Here is a 20,376-nt window from a genome sequence, read left to right on the forward strand (position 1 = left end):
GGGACGGTGCTGAGCGGTGCCGTTCCCACAAGAGGGAGCGAGCAGGAGCGCAGCGAGCGCCGTGAGAGGCTGAGCGGGGCTGCACATCCTACAGTCCTGCACGCTGAGGGGTGCAGCACGGTGCTGCAAGGCGCATTACACACTGCACGGTGCTACACCTGCACGGTGTGACACCCTGCAGGGCTCTGCACCCTCTGTGCCCCTGCAGCCCGCGCAGCTCTGTGGCCGTGCGGCAGCACAGGGCTCTCCACCCAAACCAGCCCCACACCTGAGCCGCTCCGCACCCCTCCTAGCCCCCCATCCCCGAAACTCACCGCCGAGCGGCCCCGGCCCCCGGCAGCTCCGCACGCCCAGCAGCAGCCAGGGGACACGGGCACGGCCGCGGCTCCCTCTGCAAGACCACCCGGGCCAGGGGCATCACAGTCCAGTCCGCAGCCGAGCCCTGGCAAGGGCACCCAGGTGCCACGGGGGCATCTCCCAGGGATGGTGATCCTTGGGGGAGTCCTGTGCAGGGCGGGGAGTTGGGCTAAATGATCCTTGCACGGCCTTTCCCACTCAGGAGGTGCTCTGACCACTTTTTAAATTTGGGATGCCCCCCTGCCCGGGCCGGGGTCGGGCTGGTGGCACCCCGTGAAAGGGTGGGCGATGCTCGGGGAGTTGCACAACACCGAACGGAGCTGCCGGAGCCTCCAGCTCTGCGCTTCGGCCGCCGTTAACCATTAAACCAGAGCGGGGGCGGCCGCGGAGCCTCCCCCGGGCCCCACAGGCTCCTGCAGGGCTGCGCTGACGGGGGCGGCGGGATCAGACTCCCCAGGGACGGGGCAGGATGGGGAATAAAGGCTGCAGCGGCTCTGCTCCTCCTCCCGTGCTGCCCGGGCGGGTTTTGGGGTCCCGCGGGCGTCCCGGTTCCCGGCTGGTCCCCGGTTCGTGCGGCGTGCAGGGAGACCCGGCGAGCGGCCGTGCCGGGGTGACACCGGGCCCTTGGCCGGGTTCATGAGGGTTTTCCCGGTTTGCTGCTGTTTTCACTCTTAGGAAAGCACCCGGGGTTGGCGTAGGGTGGAAGCGGCACCTCCAGCCCCACCTCCACCAGAGCAGGGAAGGAGCGGTGGCCAAGCGCCCCAGGAGCCGGGCCGGGGACATCGCCTCCCCCGGCAGGGGATCCCCGGGTGCCGCCCCGGCAGCCCCGCAGCCCCCGAGCCGGGGATCAGCCGTGCCGGGCAGCCCGGGGACAGGCGGGGGGGACAGGGGGGACCATCCGGGACAGCCGCACGGACTCTGTCCCGGCCTTCGGGCTGCCGCTGGGTCAATCCAGCAGTGCAGGACCCGGCGCCCCTCGCCGCCGCCCGGCGCTCCCGGCCCCGCGGGTTTTGGGGCAGGTGAGGAGCAGAACGCGGGTGGGCGCCAGCCGGGGCTCCCCAAACACCCCATGCACCCCAAAACCTCGCACACCCCATGTATCCCATGGAGCCCACATACCCCCTGCACTACAGGTACCCCCTGCAACCCCAGGCACCCAGGGCACCCCAGTGCGCCCCAGAACCCCATGCACCCCACGCACTCCAAGCATTCCGTGCACCCAGGGCATTCCATGCCTCCCACATGCCCGGGTGGCCCATGCTCCCCATGGAGCCCACGCACCCCGTGTACCCCCGCGCACCTCAGTGCCCCGAGTACCTCCTGCACCCCTCGCAGCCCACCCACACCCAGCCCCGCCATTCTGGGGGGGGTTTGGCAGCGATTCCTCGTGGTGGGCAGGACTGACGGTGGAATAAGGGACTTCTTTCCTACTGGGAACGGCGCGCACACCCCAAAAGCCCAGACCACACCCCCTTTATAGCAGAAGTTGCCTGTAACTTTTAGGGAAGCCCTAGAGCTGGCTGGGGAGCCCTACAGGCAAGTTATAGGGGATTTAAAACTTCGGGGAGAATTTAGGGAGGAACCTACAAGTTTTGGGGAGTATAACTTTGTGAGGAGTTCTGCACCGTTTGAAGAACCCCTGTAACTTATCGGCAGCCCTATAATTTGGCGGGGGACACCACTTTTGCGCGAATCCCCCAAATTTTAACGCTGCGTGTTTCACCCCGGTAAGTCCGCAGGAGCCGCCGGGACTTTTGCGGGATGCTCCTCGTTGGCGGGATCCCCGCGTTTATTTGGGCGGCGCCTAGAATCCCGCACCGTGACACAAAACAAAAAAAAAAATGGGGAACTTTTCACTTTTCGGGGGTCCTCTGCAACTTTTGGGGAGCCCCGCGAGTTTGGCGGGAAAAGGAGGGGGTGACTTGAGGGTGGGCTCAGGGGAGCCGGCGGGGGCTCAGGGGTGTTGGGGGGTGACGCGGGCGGCGCGGTCGGGTTTTTGGGGGGTTTGGGGGTGTTGTTTTGTGTTCTTGGGGGGGTCCCGCGGCAGCGCGCGCGGCGGGAGGGCGGGGCGCGCGAAGATGGCCGCTGCCGGCGGGGGCGTGGCCGGGAGGCGGCGGGGGCGTGGCGGCCCCGCGAGGGCGGGGGCGTGGCCGGCGGCGGCGAAGTGGCAGCGGGCCGCGGCCAATCGGCGGCGCGGACGGCGGCGGCCGCGTTCCCGCCCGCGCGGCCCGGCCAATGGCGCGGCGCTCGGGGGGCGTGGCCCGGCCGGCGCCGACACCGGGGCCGCGCGCGGCGGAGCGCGCTCCCCCCCCCCCCTCGCCCCGGGCCGCCGCCGCTCCGCGCATGGACCCCCCGCGCCCGCCCGCGGTCCTAATGCCCGCCCGCCGCCGCCGCCGCCCGCCGCCGCCGCCCGCGCCGCCCGCCGCCCGCGCCAACGCCGCCAAGGTACCGCGGGGCGGCGGCGGAGACCGGGGTGGGATCCGGGGGAGGCGGCGGCGGGGGGGTGGGGGGGCGGTGACAGCTGACAGCGGCCCGCCCGAAAGTTTCCCCGCCGGTAAAATGGCGCCGCGATGGGATAAACTTTGGGGGGCGGGAAGCGGCGGAGGGGGGTTTGCGGCGGCGGGGCGCCGGGGGCGGTGGCGGTGGGTCACGTCGCCCGCACGCCCGGCGGGATCGGCTCTCCTGGATCGCCGCCCTTTGGGATCGCCCAGGGATCTCCCGCCGCCGGGATCCGCCCAGCCCCGCCCCGGGAGATCGGCTGGGATCCGCTTGGAGCGGATCCGCGTGCAGCGGGACCGACTCGGTGCTGGATCGCGGGGGATCCGCTGGAGCGGGATCCGCTCGGTGCCGGGCTCGGGCAGCGCTGCCGGTGTCCGGGGCTGGCCTGGCCGGCGCGAGTGCGCTCCCAGCGCTGCGATGCCCGCCGGATCCCGCCAGAGCGGGATAAACTTGGCGTGTGGAGCCATAAGGTGTGGATCTATACCGGCATGTGGGATGTGGCTGCTGCCGCCTTCGAGCTGCGTTGCCAGGCGGGTGTCAGGCCGTCCCCTGGCTCTGTGGAGATCCCTGCTGGATCCCTGCCGATGCTCAGCCAGTGGGTGATGGTGCTGGCGGGGCTGGATCCCGCCGCGGCCCGCTGGGATCCCCTTGGGGTTTGCCCCAGGGGGACCCCCGGAGTGGCTGGCAGGGTCCCACCAGGGGCCTGGGGGCGCTGACCCGGCCCCCCGAGCCCAGCTCGCCATCCCACGCAGGCCGCGGGGCCCCCGCGGAATCCGCCGCCCGGGGGTCCCTGCTGCCCGCCGCCGTCTCTCCGCAGGCTCCGCTGGGATCCCAGGGCTGGCTGCGGGAGCCGCCGCCGCGCCAGGACCCGGCCGGCCAGGAGGCGATGCTGCGGGCGCTGGACGCGGGGCTGGAGCGCTGCCTGGCGCTGCACTCGGCCGTGCAGTGCATCCCCGTGCCCCGGCACAGGTAGGGACACCGGCACCGCCCTCCCACCGGCACCGGCCTCGCCGCGGGAGACGGGATTTTTTCTGCAGGAGGACTTTGGCCGCTGTTGGCCACGCCGGGATCCCCGGCAGTGAGCGGCTGTCCCGCTGTGGCGGCTCCCAGCTGGGAGCATCACCAGGTTATCTGTTTGCCAAATGCTTTCAGGTGCTCTTGACCTCTTGGGGTTTTTTTTAATCTAAATTTTTTTCCCCCACCTCAAGGAACTGGGTTTTTTTCCACCTCAAGCCATCCCTGTGTCCCTGGGCAGGAGGCAGGTGACAGCACCCTCCAGCACGGTGCTGCCCACTGTCATGGAGGGTTGCCCCTGGCATGGCACAGGCAGTGGCATTTTGGCAGCTTGCCTTCATCTCTGCCTGCTCTGCTGCCTGTGCCATGCCCAGGGGAGCTCCAGCCAGCTGCTGGGATGATCCCTGGAGGGGTCAGCAGCATCTCGGGGTGCTGCGGGGTGTGGGACACCTGTGGGTGCGTTCCACCTGGTGATGCCTCCAACATAGTGGGGCCACTGAGACCTTGTGCCACCCCTGTACCCCCAGACAAACCCGGGGTGGGTGCAGGCCACTGTGGGTGGGAGGTCCTGGCACCTCAGTGGGGGATGGAAAGCAATAGAGGGTGCCAGGGGGCCTGTCCATCCTGACACAGCCCCTCTGCTCTCGCTGGCAGGAAGCTCTCGGGCAAGGCGGGCATTGATGAGGTGATGGCAGCCGCGGTGCTCACCAGCCTCTCCGCCAGCCCGCTGGTGCTCGGGCACCCACCGGCCACTCATGCCCCAGGTGAGAGCACATCCCTGTTCCCCCCATCCCTGGATGTGTGTCCTACGGCAGGACCTGACCTTCCTCTTCCTCCTCCTCACCAGAGCCTGGCAGCGAGGTCTGGAAGGAGGCTCCTGCCATGTCCTCCAGCTGCAGCAGCAGCAGCAACACCAGTGGGGACTGGAGCTGGGACCCCTCCAGCGACCGATCCACCCCCTCCACCCCCTCACCCCCCCTCTCCAGCCACGTCCCCAGCACCTTCCTGCCTGGCCCACTGCCGGATGAGGGCCCTGATGAGCCCGACGGCACCCACTTCGTCTTTGGAGAGCCCACACCACGGAAGAGGAAGGTGGGATGAGGCTGGGGATGATGATGGGGGTGAAGTTGGGTTTTGGGAATAGTAAGAAGGGGATGAAGAGGAGGATGAAGTTAAGGATGGGGATGACAGTTGGGATGAGGTTGGGTACGGGAATGAGTTTGGGGATAGTGAGGATGGAGATGAGAAGGAGGATGACATTTGGGATGGGAATGAAGAGATGAGGTTGGAGATAGGGATGGGAGCTGAGATGGGTTTGGGGATGTGAGTGATGATGGGGGTATTGGGGATGACAGTGAGGATGATATTTGGGCTGGGATGACACTGGGGCTGGAGATGAGGTTGGGGATGAGGATGAGGATGGGGATGGGGCTGCCAGCCTGACACCTCTCTCCTGCAGAACTCCACCAAGGTGATGTTCAAGTGCTTGTGGAAGAGCTGCGGCAAAGTCCTCAGCAGCTCCTCAGGGATGCAGAAGCACATCCGAACCATGCACCTTGGGTAAGCACCTGGGGTACCCAAAGACACCCCCAGACCCCCTGGTACCCCCTGCAGGGTCCTGCAGTGCTGGGGGAGCGTGTCCCAGCCAGCCTCTGCTCTCCCCGCAGCCGGAAAGCCGACCTGGAGCAGAGCGATGGCGAGGAGGATTTCTACTACACGGAGCTGGACGTGGACGTGGACGCGCTGACTGATGGGCTCTCCAGCCTCACCCCGGTCTCTCCCACCTCCTCGGTGCCTCCCGCCTTTCCCGGTCCCGAGGCTCCTCTGCTGCCGGCGCTGCCGACCCTGGAGCTGGCCCTGGCCTCCCCCTGCAGCCCCCCGGGCCCCCCCGGCCGCTGCCACGTCCACACTGACCACGCGTACCAGGTGGGGGCACAGGGATGGAGGGGGACTGGGATGGGGGACAGGGATGGAGGGGTGACAGGGATGGAGCGGGACAGGGATGGAGCGGGACAGGGATGGAGCGGGACAGGGTTGGGGAACAGGGATGGAGTGGGGACAGGGATGCAGGGGGACAGGGATGGAGTGGCACAAGGATGGACAGGGATGGAGCGGGACAGGGATAGAGTGGCACAGGGATGGAGGGGTGACAAGGAATGGGGGGACAGGGATGGAGTGGGGATAGGGATGGAGGGGGACAGGGATGGAGCGGGACAGGGATGGAGGTGGGGCTGCTGCACTCCCTCATCACCTTGTCTGATAGGGATTGTGTCCTCTCTCTCCAGGGCTGCCGGACCCCCCCACGGCCACCAGTATCCCCCACTGTCCCCACCCCGCCACCACCCAAGCCACCGGCCGTGCCCAGGTGAGCCATTGCTATCGTGCCCCACCCTGTCCCCTCCCACCCGCGCGTGTCCCGGTTGTGACTTGTCCCCTGTGCCCGCAGGCGGCCGCGGGGGGAGGCCAAGAAGTGCCGCAAGGTGTACGGCATGGAGCACCGGGAGATGTGGTGCACGGCGTGCCGCTGGAAGAAGGCCTGCCAGCGCTTCCTCGACTGACGGAGCCGCGCCGCTCCCTCCTTCTTGCACATTTTGCACTCGAGGTGCCTTCGCGCCCCCCCCCGGCCGCCCCCCGGACTCAGGGAACGGCCCCCCGAAAGCTTTATGCACACACACAGCCCCCCTGCCACGGAGCTTGTCCCCCCTGCCTTGTTTTCCCTTTGAAAATAAGCTAAATCCATCAACCCAACCCCGCTCCCTGCCGGGGGTGGGGCTGGCAGGGGGTGTCTGGCTGCTCCCGGCCCCCACTCCGGTTTGGGGATCCCCCCATGGCTGAAATAAGCTGTGTCTGTAGCCGGCAGGGGCTTGGAAAAGGGGGTGTCTGTTCCTGCCCCCCGCCTGCTCCCGGGGGGCAGCCCCAGTGCCCAGGGCAGAGGTGGGCGCCTGCCCCCCCTCGCCCCCCCCAGGGGGGTTTTTACTCTTTGTAATGTCATTTCTCTCTCTCGTTTTGGGGAGCCCCCGCCGGGGCGATGCCCCGGGAAGTGCCTGCAGGAATGCGCCCATTTGCACTAAGCCAAACTGCACAAAGAGGGGTCTTTTTGTTTTCCTTTTATTTTTTTTTTTTCTCCTTCGTGTGGTTTTTATTTTTTAAATAAAATATATGAAAATTGGTATTTTTACCTACTCCCTCCCACAGCATGAGAGCGCGCGGGCCGCGGCGCTGCGGCAGTGGGGTTCCTCCAGCCCTGGGTGGGGTTCAAGGGGTTTAATTCACTTTAAAAAAAAAAAAAAATTCCCCCTCAAAACCCTTTCTCCCCTTTTGTCCTGTCATTCTCCAGCCCAGGCAGCAGCTGGGGTTTGGCCAGGCCATGCCACCCTGCTCCTCTCCCCATGCAGGGAGGGGACAGGGGGGGTGGTGGCCCTGCCACCCACCTGCCCTGTGGGAAGGTTCCCTTTGCACCAGGGACCCCCCCATTGCAGGGTCCCCCTTGCAGGGTCCGACACTGCTTTGGGCCCATGGGTCAGGCTGGTGCTGTGCCACCACTTGTCCCCTCCAGGGATGTGATGTATCAGATCCAAAAGGAAAAAAAAAATAAATACTTGGATTTTTTTTTAATGATTCCTGTTCTTTAGTTACCGTTAAGACAGGCAGGGTGGGCACCCTGGGCCCCTTGGCATCTCCAGACCCATTGCTGTCACCCCCGTCCTGCATCCCACATCCCCCAGGGATGGCATCACCCTCTGCATCCTCCTGGGAGTTACTTTAATTTCAGATAATGCCCAAAAAATAAGGAAATTGCCAGCAACAGGCAGCAGGGAGGCAGGGAATGAGCCACAGGTGTCTGTTTGGGATGGGGAAGGAGGAGGAGGAGGGAGCAGCACCCCCAGCCTCGGGGTGAGCAGAGCTCCCTGCTCATCCCCATGTTGCCCCATCCTTCCACACATGGCAAGGAGGAAAATAATAATAATTATTATGTATTTAAAAAGAAAAAGCAGACAAAATTGTAGCAGCAATTTCCCAATTTATTGAACGGATTGATTTTTGCAGGTATGTCTAAGCTAAATCCCATCACAAAGGTTCTACCCGAGGGGCAGCCCCCGGCAGGCGAGGAACTGGGCAGCAACTAGAAAATAAAATCAGATTTACCTGAACTACATTGACAGAAAATCAGTACAACACAGCATGTTCTCCCACTGACTTCTGGTTACGAAATCTCCTCAACCTCCCCAAAATATTAAACACATCTTCAATACAAACACAGGTTTATAATAATTAATATAAAGTCAGTATAATATAGAATAGTCCCAGCAAAAAAAAAAAAAATCAACAATCTTCAAACACCATCCTTTTTGTGTTTGTTCAGCTTTATTTTTGTAGACAGGTTTAAAGCACGTTGAAAAATAAATATATATGAAAGCATACACACAGCACTCTGTCTAGGGGACTAGAAAAAAAAAAAAAGGCTGAAATTCAAAACACGACTCAGGATCTACAAAATCAAAGGAACCATTAATTATGGCTTTTGTAGGAGTCACACATGTCACAGAATGAGCGAAAATTAGATTATCTTTCAGAATATTGCAAAAAAATTCCAGTTTTTGCATTGTTTTCATGGAGTTTCTTCCCTCAAGGGTGATGTGCAAAAGGGGGAGCTTTGAGGGGAGGTGCTCGGGGACAGTCCCAAAACGCAGCCGCCCACCCCAAAGCCACAGCTGTGCCTGGGGAAAACGGAGTGTTTAAAGGCAGGAGTGGGGAGAGGAAACAAAAGGGGAAGTAATGCTGGAGTGGGTTTCCTTCCGGACAAAAATGACTCGTTTTGTTGTCCAAAAAACTGATTTTTGATTAAAGGAAAAAAAAAAAAAAAAAACAGGGACAATCACTTTGCAAACCTTCATTAGAGAAGTCTCCCTCTGCTTCCCCACAAAGCTGCTCTGCAGCTGTGAGGCTTTGGGGTGACCTTAAAAACCACAAAACTGGGGAATTCATGATTTCAGGAATATTTTTGGAAATCTCAAATCAACACAAGGACCTTGTTTGTCTCCATCCTTTAAGATGTTCTGCAAGTCCATGGATCCCTGGGATGGAGGGCACAGACAGGATGATGCCCTCTGCCCCATTCCGCTCTCTACTCCTGGCACTCAGATTTAAAATAAAAAATGAGGGTAATCAAGGAATTCAAGGAGGAACATTTACATCTACAAATGCTTTTAAAAAATGAATTGCAAGTTCTCAAGATGGAGTATATCCATGTTTTACCTCTAAGGGAGTTACTGTTGTGGAACTAAGTCTGTATATATATACACACATACATACATATATATATATATATATATATATTTAGAAAAACTTAAAAAAAGGGAACCTCAGTGAAGTATACAAAGCCCTGAAGGGAAATACAAAGACGAGATGCAGAACAGGCAGAATTAGTGGGGTTTTGTTTAAATCTCCAAGAGCAGAAGTTTGCATAGGCAGTATATCCGAGAGACCCCGGAGACAAGCTGGAGGGATGTGATCACCTGGAGTGACTGATGAAGTTTATAAAGTTTCAGCATAAAAAACACGCCCAAATTCCTGTTTTTCAAACCCAAGTCGGAGCATGGGAGGTTAAAGATGAATCCCTGTGTTTCCAACTCTGCACACCTCCATCAGAACAAAGCACTTCAATAGACACCAGGTGTTAGAAGGGTTTTATTTGGTACATGGTGTGTGTTAGTGAGACAGAAGCATGTGCAAAGTTATGACATGGGAAAAGTTAGTTTTTATGTAGATTTTCCATTTTTCTCTCCCTTTTTTCTTTTCTTTTTGCTTTATTTTTTGCGTCTTCAGTTCAAAGAGCCTCAAAGTGACAGAATTTGGAAACACTCCTGAGCGCTACCCGGCTCTCTGCCCACCTTTAATAAAAATAAGGAAAAAAAAGAATAAAATATTTCCAAGGGGATTGTGAAGAAAGCTCAGCACTCCATAACTCTGATGATAAAATTGAGTCACCCAAGGGAATGGAGGAAGAGGAGGGCTTGGCCCACACGTGCTCCTCCTCAGAAGGTGGATGCACACACCAGCATTGGAGGGGATGGGCCATCGGAATGTGACACAAACCCAGGGGTTTGAACCATTTGGGCTTTAAAATTCTCTTTAAAATAGATTTTTACTTATAAAAGGCAAAGCTAAAGATAAATCTTTAAGTACTGTATGTATTTGTCTACATGCAACAGGTGAGGCTGCACATTCAGGACTTCAGGCACCCCTGAACCCCTCCCTATTTACAGGGTAAATGACAATAAATACAGAACCCACACTATGGGGGCCAAAATCAGGATAAGGGAACAGCCTCCTCATCTCTGGCACCCCCCAAAACCATTGGAAAAGGGTATATAAAGGTCCAATTGTGATATACTGGGTGGGTTTTTACAGTTTTTTAAATAGGGGAGGAGAAGGAAAAGAAGCTAAAACGCAAAATGAGATTCTTACAACTTAAGAAAGATGTTCCTGCATGACCTGCTCTGCTCTCCCTATATTTAAGGAAAAGGGTTATCCATGCTCACTGCCTAAAGCAAGTGCCACTAACTCCTCCAATCCAAGGGGCAGCAGCAACGGGGCTGAGCCACACCGAGGATTTTAGGAAAGATCCATGTTCCCACAGCACTGAACACCCCCAAATCCACAGGGCAGGAGCCTGGAGACTCCCAATGGAAGCAATGGTGAACTGGGATGATGGATGGAGAGAGAAGGTGGTGAATGCCTGCAAGGAACTGAGCAGCAGAGAAGGGGAGTGAACGCCATAAACCCAGGATGCAACTGGAAGGAGGGAAGGGAGAGAGAGCCCAGCTCCTGCAGGTGTCAGGATCCAGGCTCCCACCACGCTCCATGAAATCCTGGCACCAAGTGGCTTAAATCCTTTCAGGTTATTTGCTTTATGGGGGTTTATTGTACAATATGCTTTTAATTCCTTTGCTGGGTGGAACCAGGAACCACACTTTTCCTCATGGACCACCAGGCCTGCAGGAAGGAAAATAGCACCTTGAGTCATTTGGCTTCTGGCAATGGGTTGTCTTTCGTGGCAGGTTTCAAGGTACCACAGTCACAGGTATTGTAAAAAATTGCTCAATGGCAAGGATGGAGTGAGGTCTTCGGCTTTTTTGTTTTATTTATTTAAAAAAGCACCAGAAGCAAAGAGGTGAAGGTAGAACAAGCTGTTTCTCAGGAATAAGACAAATCCAACACATGCTGCTGCTGTTATTTAGGTGTAGCTGAAAGAAGGCAACAGTGGCCGATATGAACAGGGAGAATCCAACTATCTGGAACAGCCCCACAGAGCCTGAGGGGATGCTGGGAGAGAAACCTGGTTCTTATTTAAAGAAAACATGGTTTATTGGAAAATTTACATGGAACCGGTGCAACTAAAGCTGAAGGTTTTTGTCATGAATTAAGTAGGTATTAGACCTACCCATGTTCAACAAGAATGTTGAGATTGGCAAGGAAGAACAAGGTACCCAGGTGAAATCCTGGCCCCACAGAAGTCCATGGGATGGGAGCAGCAGGATTCCACCCTGTTGGGATCTCCTCACCTCGGCTTCTCGCTCATCCTGCACTTGGCCAAATGCCTTTGTTTTGCTACAGTTTGCATATTTTTGTGAAAAAGGCAGCTGAGCACAGGGAGAACAGTGAAGATATTTGTGGAGAGGAATGACAGGTACAGAATTGTGTCCTCTAGAGCAAAAGGTGCTTCCAGAAGCACAAACGTGTTTCAGTGCCTGTGGATGACCAAGGCTGGAAGACAGCACATGGGTAAGATGCCAGTAGGTCCAAGAAAAGTCACAATCTGTTTTTGATGGTGATTCTTTTGGAAGCTAAGAATCCAAGAGAAGTATTTGTAAGGCTGTAATCTGACTTGCCTTTTGATCTACTTGGCTCCATAAAAAATAATTAAAACTCTTTAAATAACTTTGCAAAAGGCCTGTATCGTCAGGGGAAGCCCTCCAACACATCCATCCATTGCTTTCAAAACCTTAGCTTGAAATTCCACTGCTGCTGGGATTTTAGCACAGACAAGGTGTAACAAAAACCCAACCAACCAACAAGCCTGCTTTGGACGCAAAGACCTCCCTGGTGCTCGGTTTGGAGTGGGAAGAGGAGGAGGATTCATGCTTCACCAGCCTCCTCACACCTGCACAGACTCCACCTCCCTCTTGGGCCTGGCTGACTTGGCTGAAGGGGTGGCCATGGGCAGGGGGTCACAGGGGGAAAAGGGAAAGGGAAAAGGGGGAAGGCGAAGTCAGTCGTGCCGCTGGAAGCGACCTTGCTAAGACAGTGTCTGAGTGGAACAGAGAAGGACTTGTTTAGAAAACACAAGAGTTATTTTGCACACATGGACGACAACAAGGCTACTTAGTTTTTCCAACATACTCCTTCCTCCCCACCCTCCCTCCCCCTACAAACGACAGAGCGAAACAAAAAAACCAAACAAAAAATAATCCCTAAGAAATCCAGGTAAAATCCTTGTCGTTCTCCCCAGAGTTGTCCTGCTCCTGCGGGGAGTCGACATCTTTGTCATCATCTAAAATCACATCATCCTGTGACATCCCCACGTCATCCTTCCACTTGATGTCATCGTCGTCTCCCATCTCCTCGTCTCCTTCCACTTTGATGTCATCTGGATCTTCCATGTACTGCCCTTCCCCAGGGTAACACTCCTCTGGGGACCCCTCTCCCCCGTTGTGGTCCAGGTGCCCGGCGATGCCGCGGCCGGAGCAGTCGGCGCAGACGCCGTGCCGGCGCGAGCCGTGCTTGATCCCCACGCTGGCTGCCGACATGAACACCCGGTTGCAAACCTTGCAGACGTATTTTTTATCTTTGCTGTGGACCTGGAGAAGAAGAAAGAGCACAGAGGTGAATGCCAACGGAGATGGAACGAGAGCTGCTCCCGTGTCCCTGCAAAGGCAAATCCACAACTGCTACCCGAGATCACACCTGGCTTCCACCACGAACTCAAACCCACCACGATTAATTCAACCCTGCAATGATGACACACAATAAAATCCTTTGGGACTGCTTGCTCATCAGCACACTCGTAAGTCTGAGAGAAACTTTTATCATAATTTTTTTTCTTCCTTTTTCCTTCTGTTTTTCTGGGGTGCAATAATTTTATCACACCCACCACCAAGAAGAAAATGTTAAAAAGAAATAAACAATCCACAAGCACTAGTTCTGTTCAGAGAAGAATAACCCTGACCAAAACAGTGTTAATGTCATGGTCATTTAGTGGTCTCCCTCCTGATCCCACTGCTGTCCAGAACCAAGGAACAGGAGCGCTTGGGATATCTCCTGTATCCCCCAAAAATGCATCTGAATGAACTTCTCACCTTATTTCTGACTACTTTAGTTCAACAAAAATGTTTCTCTTCCATAACTCTTGCTGCAAGAATCCTGGACATATGAAGCTATCACAGAACATGTAAAGGAAGCAAGGAAAATGCTCTGCAGGATAAAAAAATTCATTTCCAGAGCCAAACTGCACTATCCAATGAGCAAAACTGCACTTTGAGAAACACTAAACACCTGTTTAAAGGTGAAATCTGTCCCTGGCCACTTTTGCCCTGCATGGAAGGCAAGAAGCTTGTCAAGCCATCCACCTGCTTCTCTGCCAAATAAACCAGGGCAGTGAGAATTCCCAAACTTCACCACAAGGAGCCTCATCAGGCACTTTCACTTACACATATATATCTACATGTAAAATACACATTGATTTTATTTATATATAGAAAAGTTTAGCTGGAAGGGAGAATCTTCTAGTCCAACTGCCTGACTGCTTCAGGGCTGCCCAGTATGTATTATAAATATGTGTTTTTCTTTTACTTTTTTTTCTTTATTGTTTTATATGTTAACACCACATGGGGACAGCACAGGCACTCAATGCCCTGTGTCTGGCACTGATCCTCAGGAGACACTTTAGAAGTGGTGTAGAAGCACACAAGGATCCAGTGCCAGTGGTTTGGGGTTGTTCTGAGCAGTCCAGCAGCCACCAGAGCCTTGGATACCTTGGGTATCACCGGTTCTTAATCCTTTTTAACTCGTTTCTTCTTTTCATGCTCACAAAAGCCTGTGGGAAAGCTTTTGCTGATTAAAGTCCTTCCTTTTATTTTAAAGCAGCTGCCTGGATGCCTGCTCCCTGCTCCCGCCTCAGCATGGGATCACCAGCTCTCACCACGTGCCTCCACAAGCCTGTGCTCTGGAATACTCAGACGAGCTAAAGCCCTTTGGGAAGAGGACAAATTGACCCCTTGCAGCCCCTCAGCCCTCACTACTGCAGGACACTGGCTCAGGCTCTGTGTTGCACCAGTCCCAGCCGTGTTCAAAGCCTGTGAGTGCCTCTGATATGCTCTGGCTGCAGGTTCCCCTGCCCCGAGCCAGTCCCTATGACATTTTTCTACTGCATCAAGCAAAGGCATTAAATTTTATTACTTTTTTTAAAGCAGTTAGACAGGGATGCTCAGAGTCATCCAGCAGGATCTATAGGTATCACTCACTTTCAACTTGTACAAGAATGATTTTCAGGCATCAAAAGCTGAATAGGACCACAGAAGGTGGTCAGGGGCGCAGAATAAGGGCTAAAAGAGCCATATAAAAAAGGAATTATAAAACAAGTACTAAACCAATTTGTAATTATCACAGAATGGTTTGGGTTGGAAGGGACCTTAAAGCTGATCTAGTGCCCCATGGGCAGGGACATCTTCCACTAGAGCAGGTGGCATTTCTACTAAAAAACTCTAAAAAACTAAAATAACCTCTCTCCCTCTTTCCCAATGCTGACAGTTCAGTCAGCAGGTTCAAAGTGAGCCATATTCCTGGATGCAACTGAACAGAAATGAATCTTATTCTCTTTACAGCCAAATTAGTATTAAACACAGAAACAGTATTTGGCCCTCAGTATTGGACAGTGCCATTAGAAAGATGACAGATGACTGATTAAATGCCAGTATTTCAGGGAAGAGAAATGCAAATATGCTGACAACATGCTAAACTTATGAAAAAAAAAAATTAAAAAGGAAAAGTTCTCAGAAATAAAATGCTGTAGGCAAGCAGCTGGCACAACAAGGTGTTCCCTGCTGCAAAACCATACCAGATCTCAAATCCTGCTGTGTGCTTGCAGCAGGACTGAGCTCACGCTGGGATCTGCCTCCCAACTCCAGCACCCCAAGGGAAGAAGGAAGGGACATCTCAGGGAGCAGGCAGTGCCCAAGCAGATGGCTGGGCTCTCATCCAAACAGACATGGGAGCAGCAAAGGAAGGGAAGGAGATGATGGGGCACCGTGGAAAATTGTCACACAGGGCTCCAGGGTCCTGGTGAGGAACCTGGGGCATTGTCGGTGGTGAGCCAGACCTGCAACTGGAATTACTGCCTAGAAACTACCTGCTCTGCCACAGCATCACCTCCACACTAAGCTTTGAGAACCTCTTTAGGATGGCAAATCATTTCTACCCTGAAAAGAAAAATAATCAAAGTTCAGCTTAGAATTCTCTTTCCAAAGAAGCTGTGAAGAGCCAGACACCAGCACCAGCCTTGCAGTCAGAGCTGAGGAGCCTCTTTAGCAAGGTGTAACAGCATTTTTGATAACTAAACATGGCCAGAACAGAGTAGCTTTGCCTCAAGTTCTTGCTGAGCAATGTGTTTTAAAGCTTTCTGCACCAAGTCATTGAATTACAGAATTGTTAAAATTGGGAAAGGCCTCTAAGATCGAGTCCAATTGTTCCCCCAGCACTGCCAAGTCCACCACTAAATCATGTCCCCAGAAGCCACATTTACACATTTGTTAAACCCTTCCAGGGATGGTGACCCCCCATTGTCCTGGGCAGCCTGTGCCAGGGCTGAACAACCCTTTCAGTGAAGAATTTTTTGCTAATATCCACCCAAAACCTTGGAAAGCTTCTAGCTGAGCTTGGAGATGGAAGAAGGATGAATAGGCAGGCAGCCACTAGGCCTTGGAAAAGCATGGAAAAAAGCTACAGGAGAAGCCTTCAGATGAGCCCTGAGTGGCAAACAAAATCCAGACTTAAATGAGGTGAACTCCTGCTCTTTACCCTGAGCAGGAGGGCTGATGCCCCCAGCCTTACCAAGGTGTGGCGCTTCATGTGCTCGCGGCGGGTGAACTTCTTCCCGCAGATCTCGCAGGGATAGGGCCTCTCTCCCGTGTGGGACCGCATGTGTCTCTTCAGGATGCACTGGTGCATGGCAGAAAAGCTGCAGTACGGGCACTTGAACTTCTTCCTGATGACTGTGAACTCGTTGACTGCAAGAGAGAAAGCACAACACACAGATTAATCTCAGTCTTCTCGTTGACTATTTCACTGTTAAATTAGTTCACTGTGAAATCACACTCTTACCCCTTAACCACCTACATATTTTTACTCCTTATACTGTATTACAGCCCATATATTATTAAAGCTAAGAAATTGAGTACCTCCACCACAGAAGCTTTTGAGCAAGTTGACACACAAACATTTATTGACAGCCTGTTACAGACATTGCTTGCTAAAGGGAAAATGAAGAGGGCTGTCAACCTGCTAGAGTTCTGATTTATTATAAAGGATTATCCTAAATATCAAGATCTAAAATGCTCACAGTATTACTTCTGGAAGAAGCAGGGAGCCAGGAACAGAAGTCCACAAAGGTGGCACCCAAACAGAGTTTGGGTGTTATTTATGGGGTGATGCAAGAACATCATCACACACCCCAGGAGCGTTTTGGTGAAGAAGCAGAGGCTGAGGATGGCCCAGAGGAAACAGGGCAGTTCCAGCCACCATTCTCTACATTATCCAGTGACACAGTGACAGTGCCACACACAAAATACAGCAGCTGAAAACTGAGTATTGCTGCTCCCTGAGGGCACCACCCACCCACTACAAGTTTGGAAGTGACTGACCATGAGGAGATGATTTCTCCTGTTTCTCCTTCAACTGTTGCTAGTGTGTTAATTTTCACCCACTTTTCTCCTAATTATTGCTATTTCTCAAAGCAATATATATACATAACAAGGAGGGGGGAAAAAAGAGAGCAAGTTCTAGTTAATCACTGTAACTTATGTATTTGTAAATGGCTCTTGGAAAGGGAAACAGTCTATGGAAGAGACTTTCCTACTATTTTTTTTTTTACAACTAGAATATGAAAATTCTTTGTCTGTTATTATAGGAAAAAATATTTTTATTTTCTCGTAGGGTTTCACACTCCCTCATCTATACACTCAGAGGCAAGGAGCCCACGTCTTCCTACAGCAGATAGCAATTTTATCATACAAAGCTATTTATTATCAATTCATTTCCAGTCTCATTTTGCAACCGCTTGATTTTGGTGACAGGCCACACACACAGACTTGTAACAACCCTGTCACTATGGAGTGTAGACAAGGTGAGCAAGCTTTAAACTGAGCACAGGGAGTCAAGAGGGGACACAAACCCTCCTTCCTCCAGTCCTGCTCCACACCACAGTGCAGAGACACAGAGCCACTGGGAAATCTGACTGGAGATCCTGACAGCAACAAGAGCCTGGGAGCATGAAGAGAAAGTGCTTTAAGGAGAGAAACTCACAAAATCCCCTATTCCTACATCACTGGGTTGTAGGTGATCCTGCTGTTCCCCCAGTGACCGGTGCCTGCTCCCGTTTCCTGCCCACCTCTCCCTTCCCTTCAGGGCTGAGCTGCTGCAAAGCTGAAAAGGCAACACCCAATGCTGGGAGCATGAGCTGCACCCCCAGCAGGCTCCTTCCCAGCCACCTGCTTCCAGCACATCCATGGATTCCCAACAGCCTATTCCTGACTCTGTCCAACATCCCTCATGCCTGCATTCGGCTTAAATCACTCAAAACCAGTATTTTCAGCTTCTGTATTTAAAAATACTCCACAGAACACTGTTTGCAGCTATAGTTTTATTGGAAACTAATTTTGCACCAAATAGCCACATATTTAGTCCTGGTATCTACAAAAGGAAGCACCTCAAGAACAGCAGCATGGTCAGAAAAAGAAGTGTATTGCAGCGTTAACATTTTTACAGTCCTGTAAAATATAGGCACCCACAGTACATCTATTTAATGCACAAATACCAGCTTTGGTATGAGAATCATCCTTTGTCTAAATGACAATAATTTATAGCAGCATTAAGTGTAGCAGCATTAAGGTCCTAAGAAATCATCTTTAACACGATCATCAAGGTGATAAACAGCAGCACCATGGGTAAAGAGCTCCTGGACAGAGCACCAAGAAATGGAGAAGGAAACAGAGACAGTGACACAGTAAAAATCTGTGTACTTAATGCCACTAAAATATTTATGGAAATGTGTGTTTTTAAAACAAACACAATAATGCTTGGGAAAAAATCTTTTGTATTGTCATCGCAAGTAACTTCAGTAAATTTCACTGAGGCTGTTAAAGGACACAGGCTCCTACATCCCTGAGAGTAAAGGAAATGCACTAGTGATGCCAGATGGAGCTGCTCTGGAATAACTCTGTAAACTGTCATCTAGCTAATAATCACTGAAATACTACATTCTTTGGGTGATTATGAAGGACTCACAAGCTTCAGGAGAATTCTTGTCCGCTAAATCATCTTTATATTTAAAGTTATAAATAGGAAGGTGCAATTTAACTGTCAGACTCACACCTCCCATCAGCTTCCTATGCCATTTCCTCACAGTAAAATCTACTTCTAACACCTGTCCTACAAAAACCCAATAAAGCTCTGCCCTGTTATACCCTTCAGTTCTAACAGTTTAAAAATCATACTCCTGCTCCTGAAGGGAAGCACTGGAAATTCCCAGTGCTGAAGTCAGGAAGAACTCTGATGCACAGGTCAGTCTATTAGAGACAGCAGAAAAAGAATTCCATGTTGAATTAAATTCTAAAATACAAGAAAAATCAGCAAACACGAAGCCTCATTAACTATTATTATGTAATGAAACCTTTTAAAGTTTGCTGAAATTGCTTTTGCTGGCATCTTACTTTCCCAAGTCAGACAAATCCTTCCCTGCTGCTCCCAAATTTCCAGATAAGATTCATTGGGTTACAACTTTGTTTTCTGGCTCAGCTTTCTCCTTTCTCCCTAGCTGATTATTTAAGAGCAAAATAAATCATGAGGCAATTACTCTGACATCTGTCACAAGGGAAGCTGACACTAAAAGCTACACACATTCACAGACAGCCGAGATCTCCCATGCCAAAGACGTCAACGGGAACGAGAGCGGAAAAAATGAACCTGACTTTGCAAAAAGCATAACATCTAAACCCAAATGATTAAAGTGTACTACAGTGATTACATAGGAACTTACCCTCAATTCTGACTGCAGCCTGCTCAAATGAAGGGTAAGAGCTAAGCCAAGCAGGGGAACTCTGGATTCCCAGCCCTGGTGTGGCATGGAGCCGTGTCCCCGAAGCTCCAACTCCCAGCAAGAACAGGAGGAGCAGAGCTCCCATTCCTTCTGCACAAGCCCAAGGGCAGCAGGACCTGGTGGGCTCCCTCATTCACCTTTCCACAGGAAAGGGCTGGGGAAGAAGCTCCTCACTAAGCACATTGTGCACAACTAAGTATTTTCTGTCTCCCTGAGATGCAACAGTATAATGAGAAAGAACTTCCCTGAAGAACTCTAGAGAACATTTGTAGAGATTGGGTTTTTTCCTCCTCAGCTGTCTCTCACACTAAGGAAAGAAACCCCACATGCTGACAAGCTGTGCTGCACATGGAGCAGCTGGAAGCACTGCTCTTAATTATGCTACTTTCATTCCACAGTTACCATAATCTGGTTTTGTATGTAAATATATAGCAAGAGACACAGAAGTATTTAATCTTTTTAAAAAATAAGTTAATTTCATACAACGAAACAGGAATTACAGATTTCTACCCATCAGGAACAGCCATTACTGATTCTGCATGCACACCATAAGTTACAATTAAATCTATGTAAAGCCTCCTTCCTATGCTTCAACACCACCACACTCAGCCTGGCTAAGTTAATTACAGTGTATAAACCAAACGAGTCACAAAAATGTACAGAACCCCTGAAAACCACAGCTGAACTCCAGCATGTTTTTAAAAAAAGCCCTGAATGTACTGAAATATCATATCAGTAAAAGATGCAAGCCTTGCAACAACTTTCAAGCCCAAGTAACATACCCTACTGGACATATGAACAAGCAGTATATTTTTCTCCTTTGAAAGACACAGAAAACCATTTCACAACCAGCAACCCTGTGTTTCCACAGCTCCTCAGTTCACAGTGAAAACCCCTGGAATGCCCAAATGGTGTAATGGACAGAGCACTACAGCAGAACTCAGAACTGAATTCTATTATTAATTCTATTGCTAGCACTTTCAACAACCTGAGGGATGTTATTTTCCTGAGGAATTGGAGGAAAACATCCCCATTTCTTTTATAAAGCACTTTGAGATCAACTGATAAAGCAGTTCAAGGTAGTGTTAGAACACAGAATGAGCACTCCAACAAAACAGCTGAAGTGCCCATTTTAT

At 52.4% G+C, this 20,376-nt stretch overlaps 2 protein-coding genes across 17 annotated transcripts in view; one reads left to right on the plus strand and one right to left on the minus strand.

Moving 5' to 3' along the window:
- The first annotated feature begins 1,833 nt into the window (after positions 1–1,833).
- On the plus strand, positions 1,834–7,479 carry SLC2A4RG (SLC2A4 regulator). Of its 3 annotated transcripts, none has more exons than XM_085558182.1 (8): positions 1,834–2,084; positions 3,674–3,825; positions 4,525–4,634; positions 4,718–4,962; positions 5,330–5,430; positions 5,538–5,796; positions 6,156–6,235; positions 6,317–7,479. In XM_085558182.1, exons 2-8 carry the CDS (start codon positions 3,743–3,745, stop codon positions 6,426–6,428), a joined length of 990 nt encoding a protein of 329 aa, XP_085414308.1. In that variant the 5' UTR covers positions 1,834–2,084; positions 3,674–3,742; the 3' UTR covers positions 6,429–7,479. The 3 variants fall into 3 exon arrangements, with proteins under 3 accessions (XP_085414308.1, XP_085414309.1, XP_085414307.1); XM_085558183.1 differs by having other exon boundaries at positions 1,839–1,893; XM_085558181.1 differs by lacking the exon at positions 1,834–2,084 and adding an exon at positions 2,697–2,802.
- A 2,066-nt stretch (positions 7,480–9,545) lies between these two features.
- Positions 9,546–20,376, minus strand: part of ZBTB46 (zinc finger and BTB domain containing 46) — a 50,681-nt gene continuing 39,850 nt past the window's right edge. For 12 of the 14 annotated variants that reach the window (XM_085558170.1, XM_077786999.2, XM_021527332.3 and 9 more), the window contains 2 exons: positions 15,979–16,154; positions 10,990–12,731 (listed from right to left, as the gene is read on the minus strand). In XM_085558170.1, coding sequence (XP_085414296.1) covers positions 12,345–12,731; positions 15,979–16,154 — 563 coding nt within the window. In that variant the 3' untranslated portion in view covers positions 10,990–12,344. Of the gene's footprint in view, positions 12,732–15,978; positions 16,155–20,376 lie in introns of all 14 variants that reach the window. The other 2 variants (XM_085558169.1, XM_085558175.1) reach the window with 1 other exon arrangement.

Source organism: Lonchura striata, chromosome 20, assembly GCF_050655825.1.
Source record: "Lonchura striata isolate lonStrDom1 chromosome 20, ASM5065582v1, whole genome shotgun sequence".
NCBI classification, from domain to species: domain Eukaryota; kingdom Metazoa; phylum Chordata; class Aves; order Passeriformes; family Estrildidae; genus Lonchura; species Lonchura striata.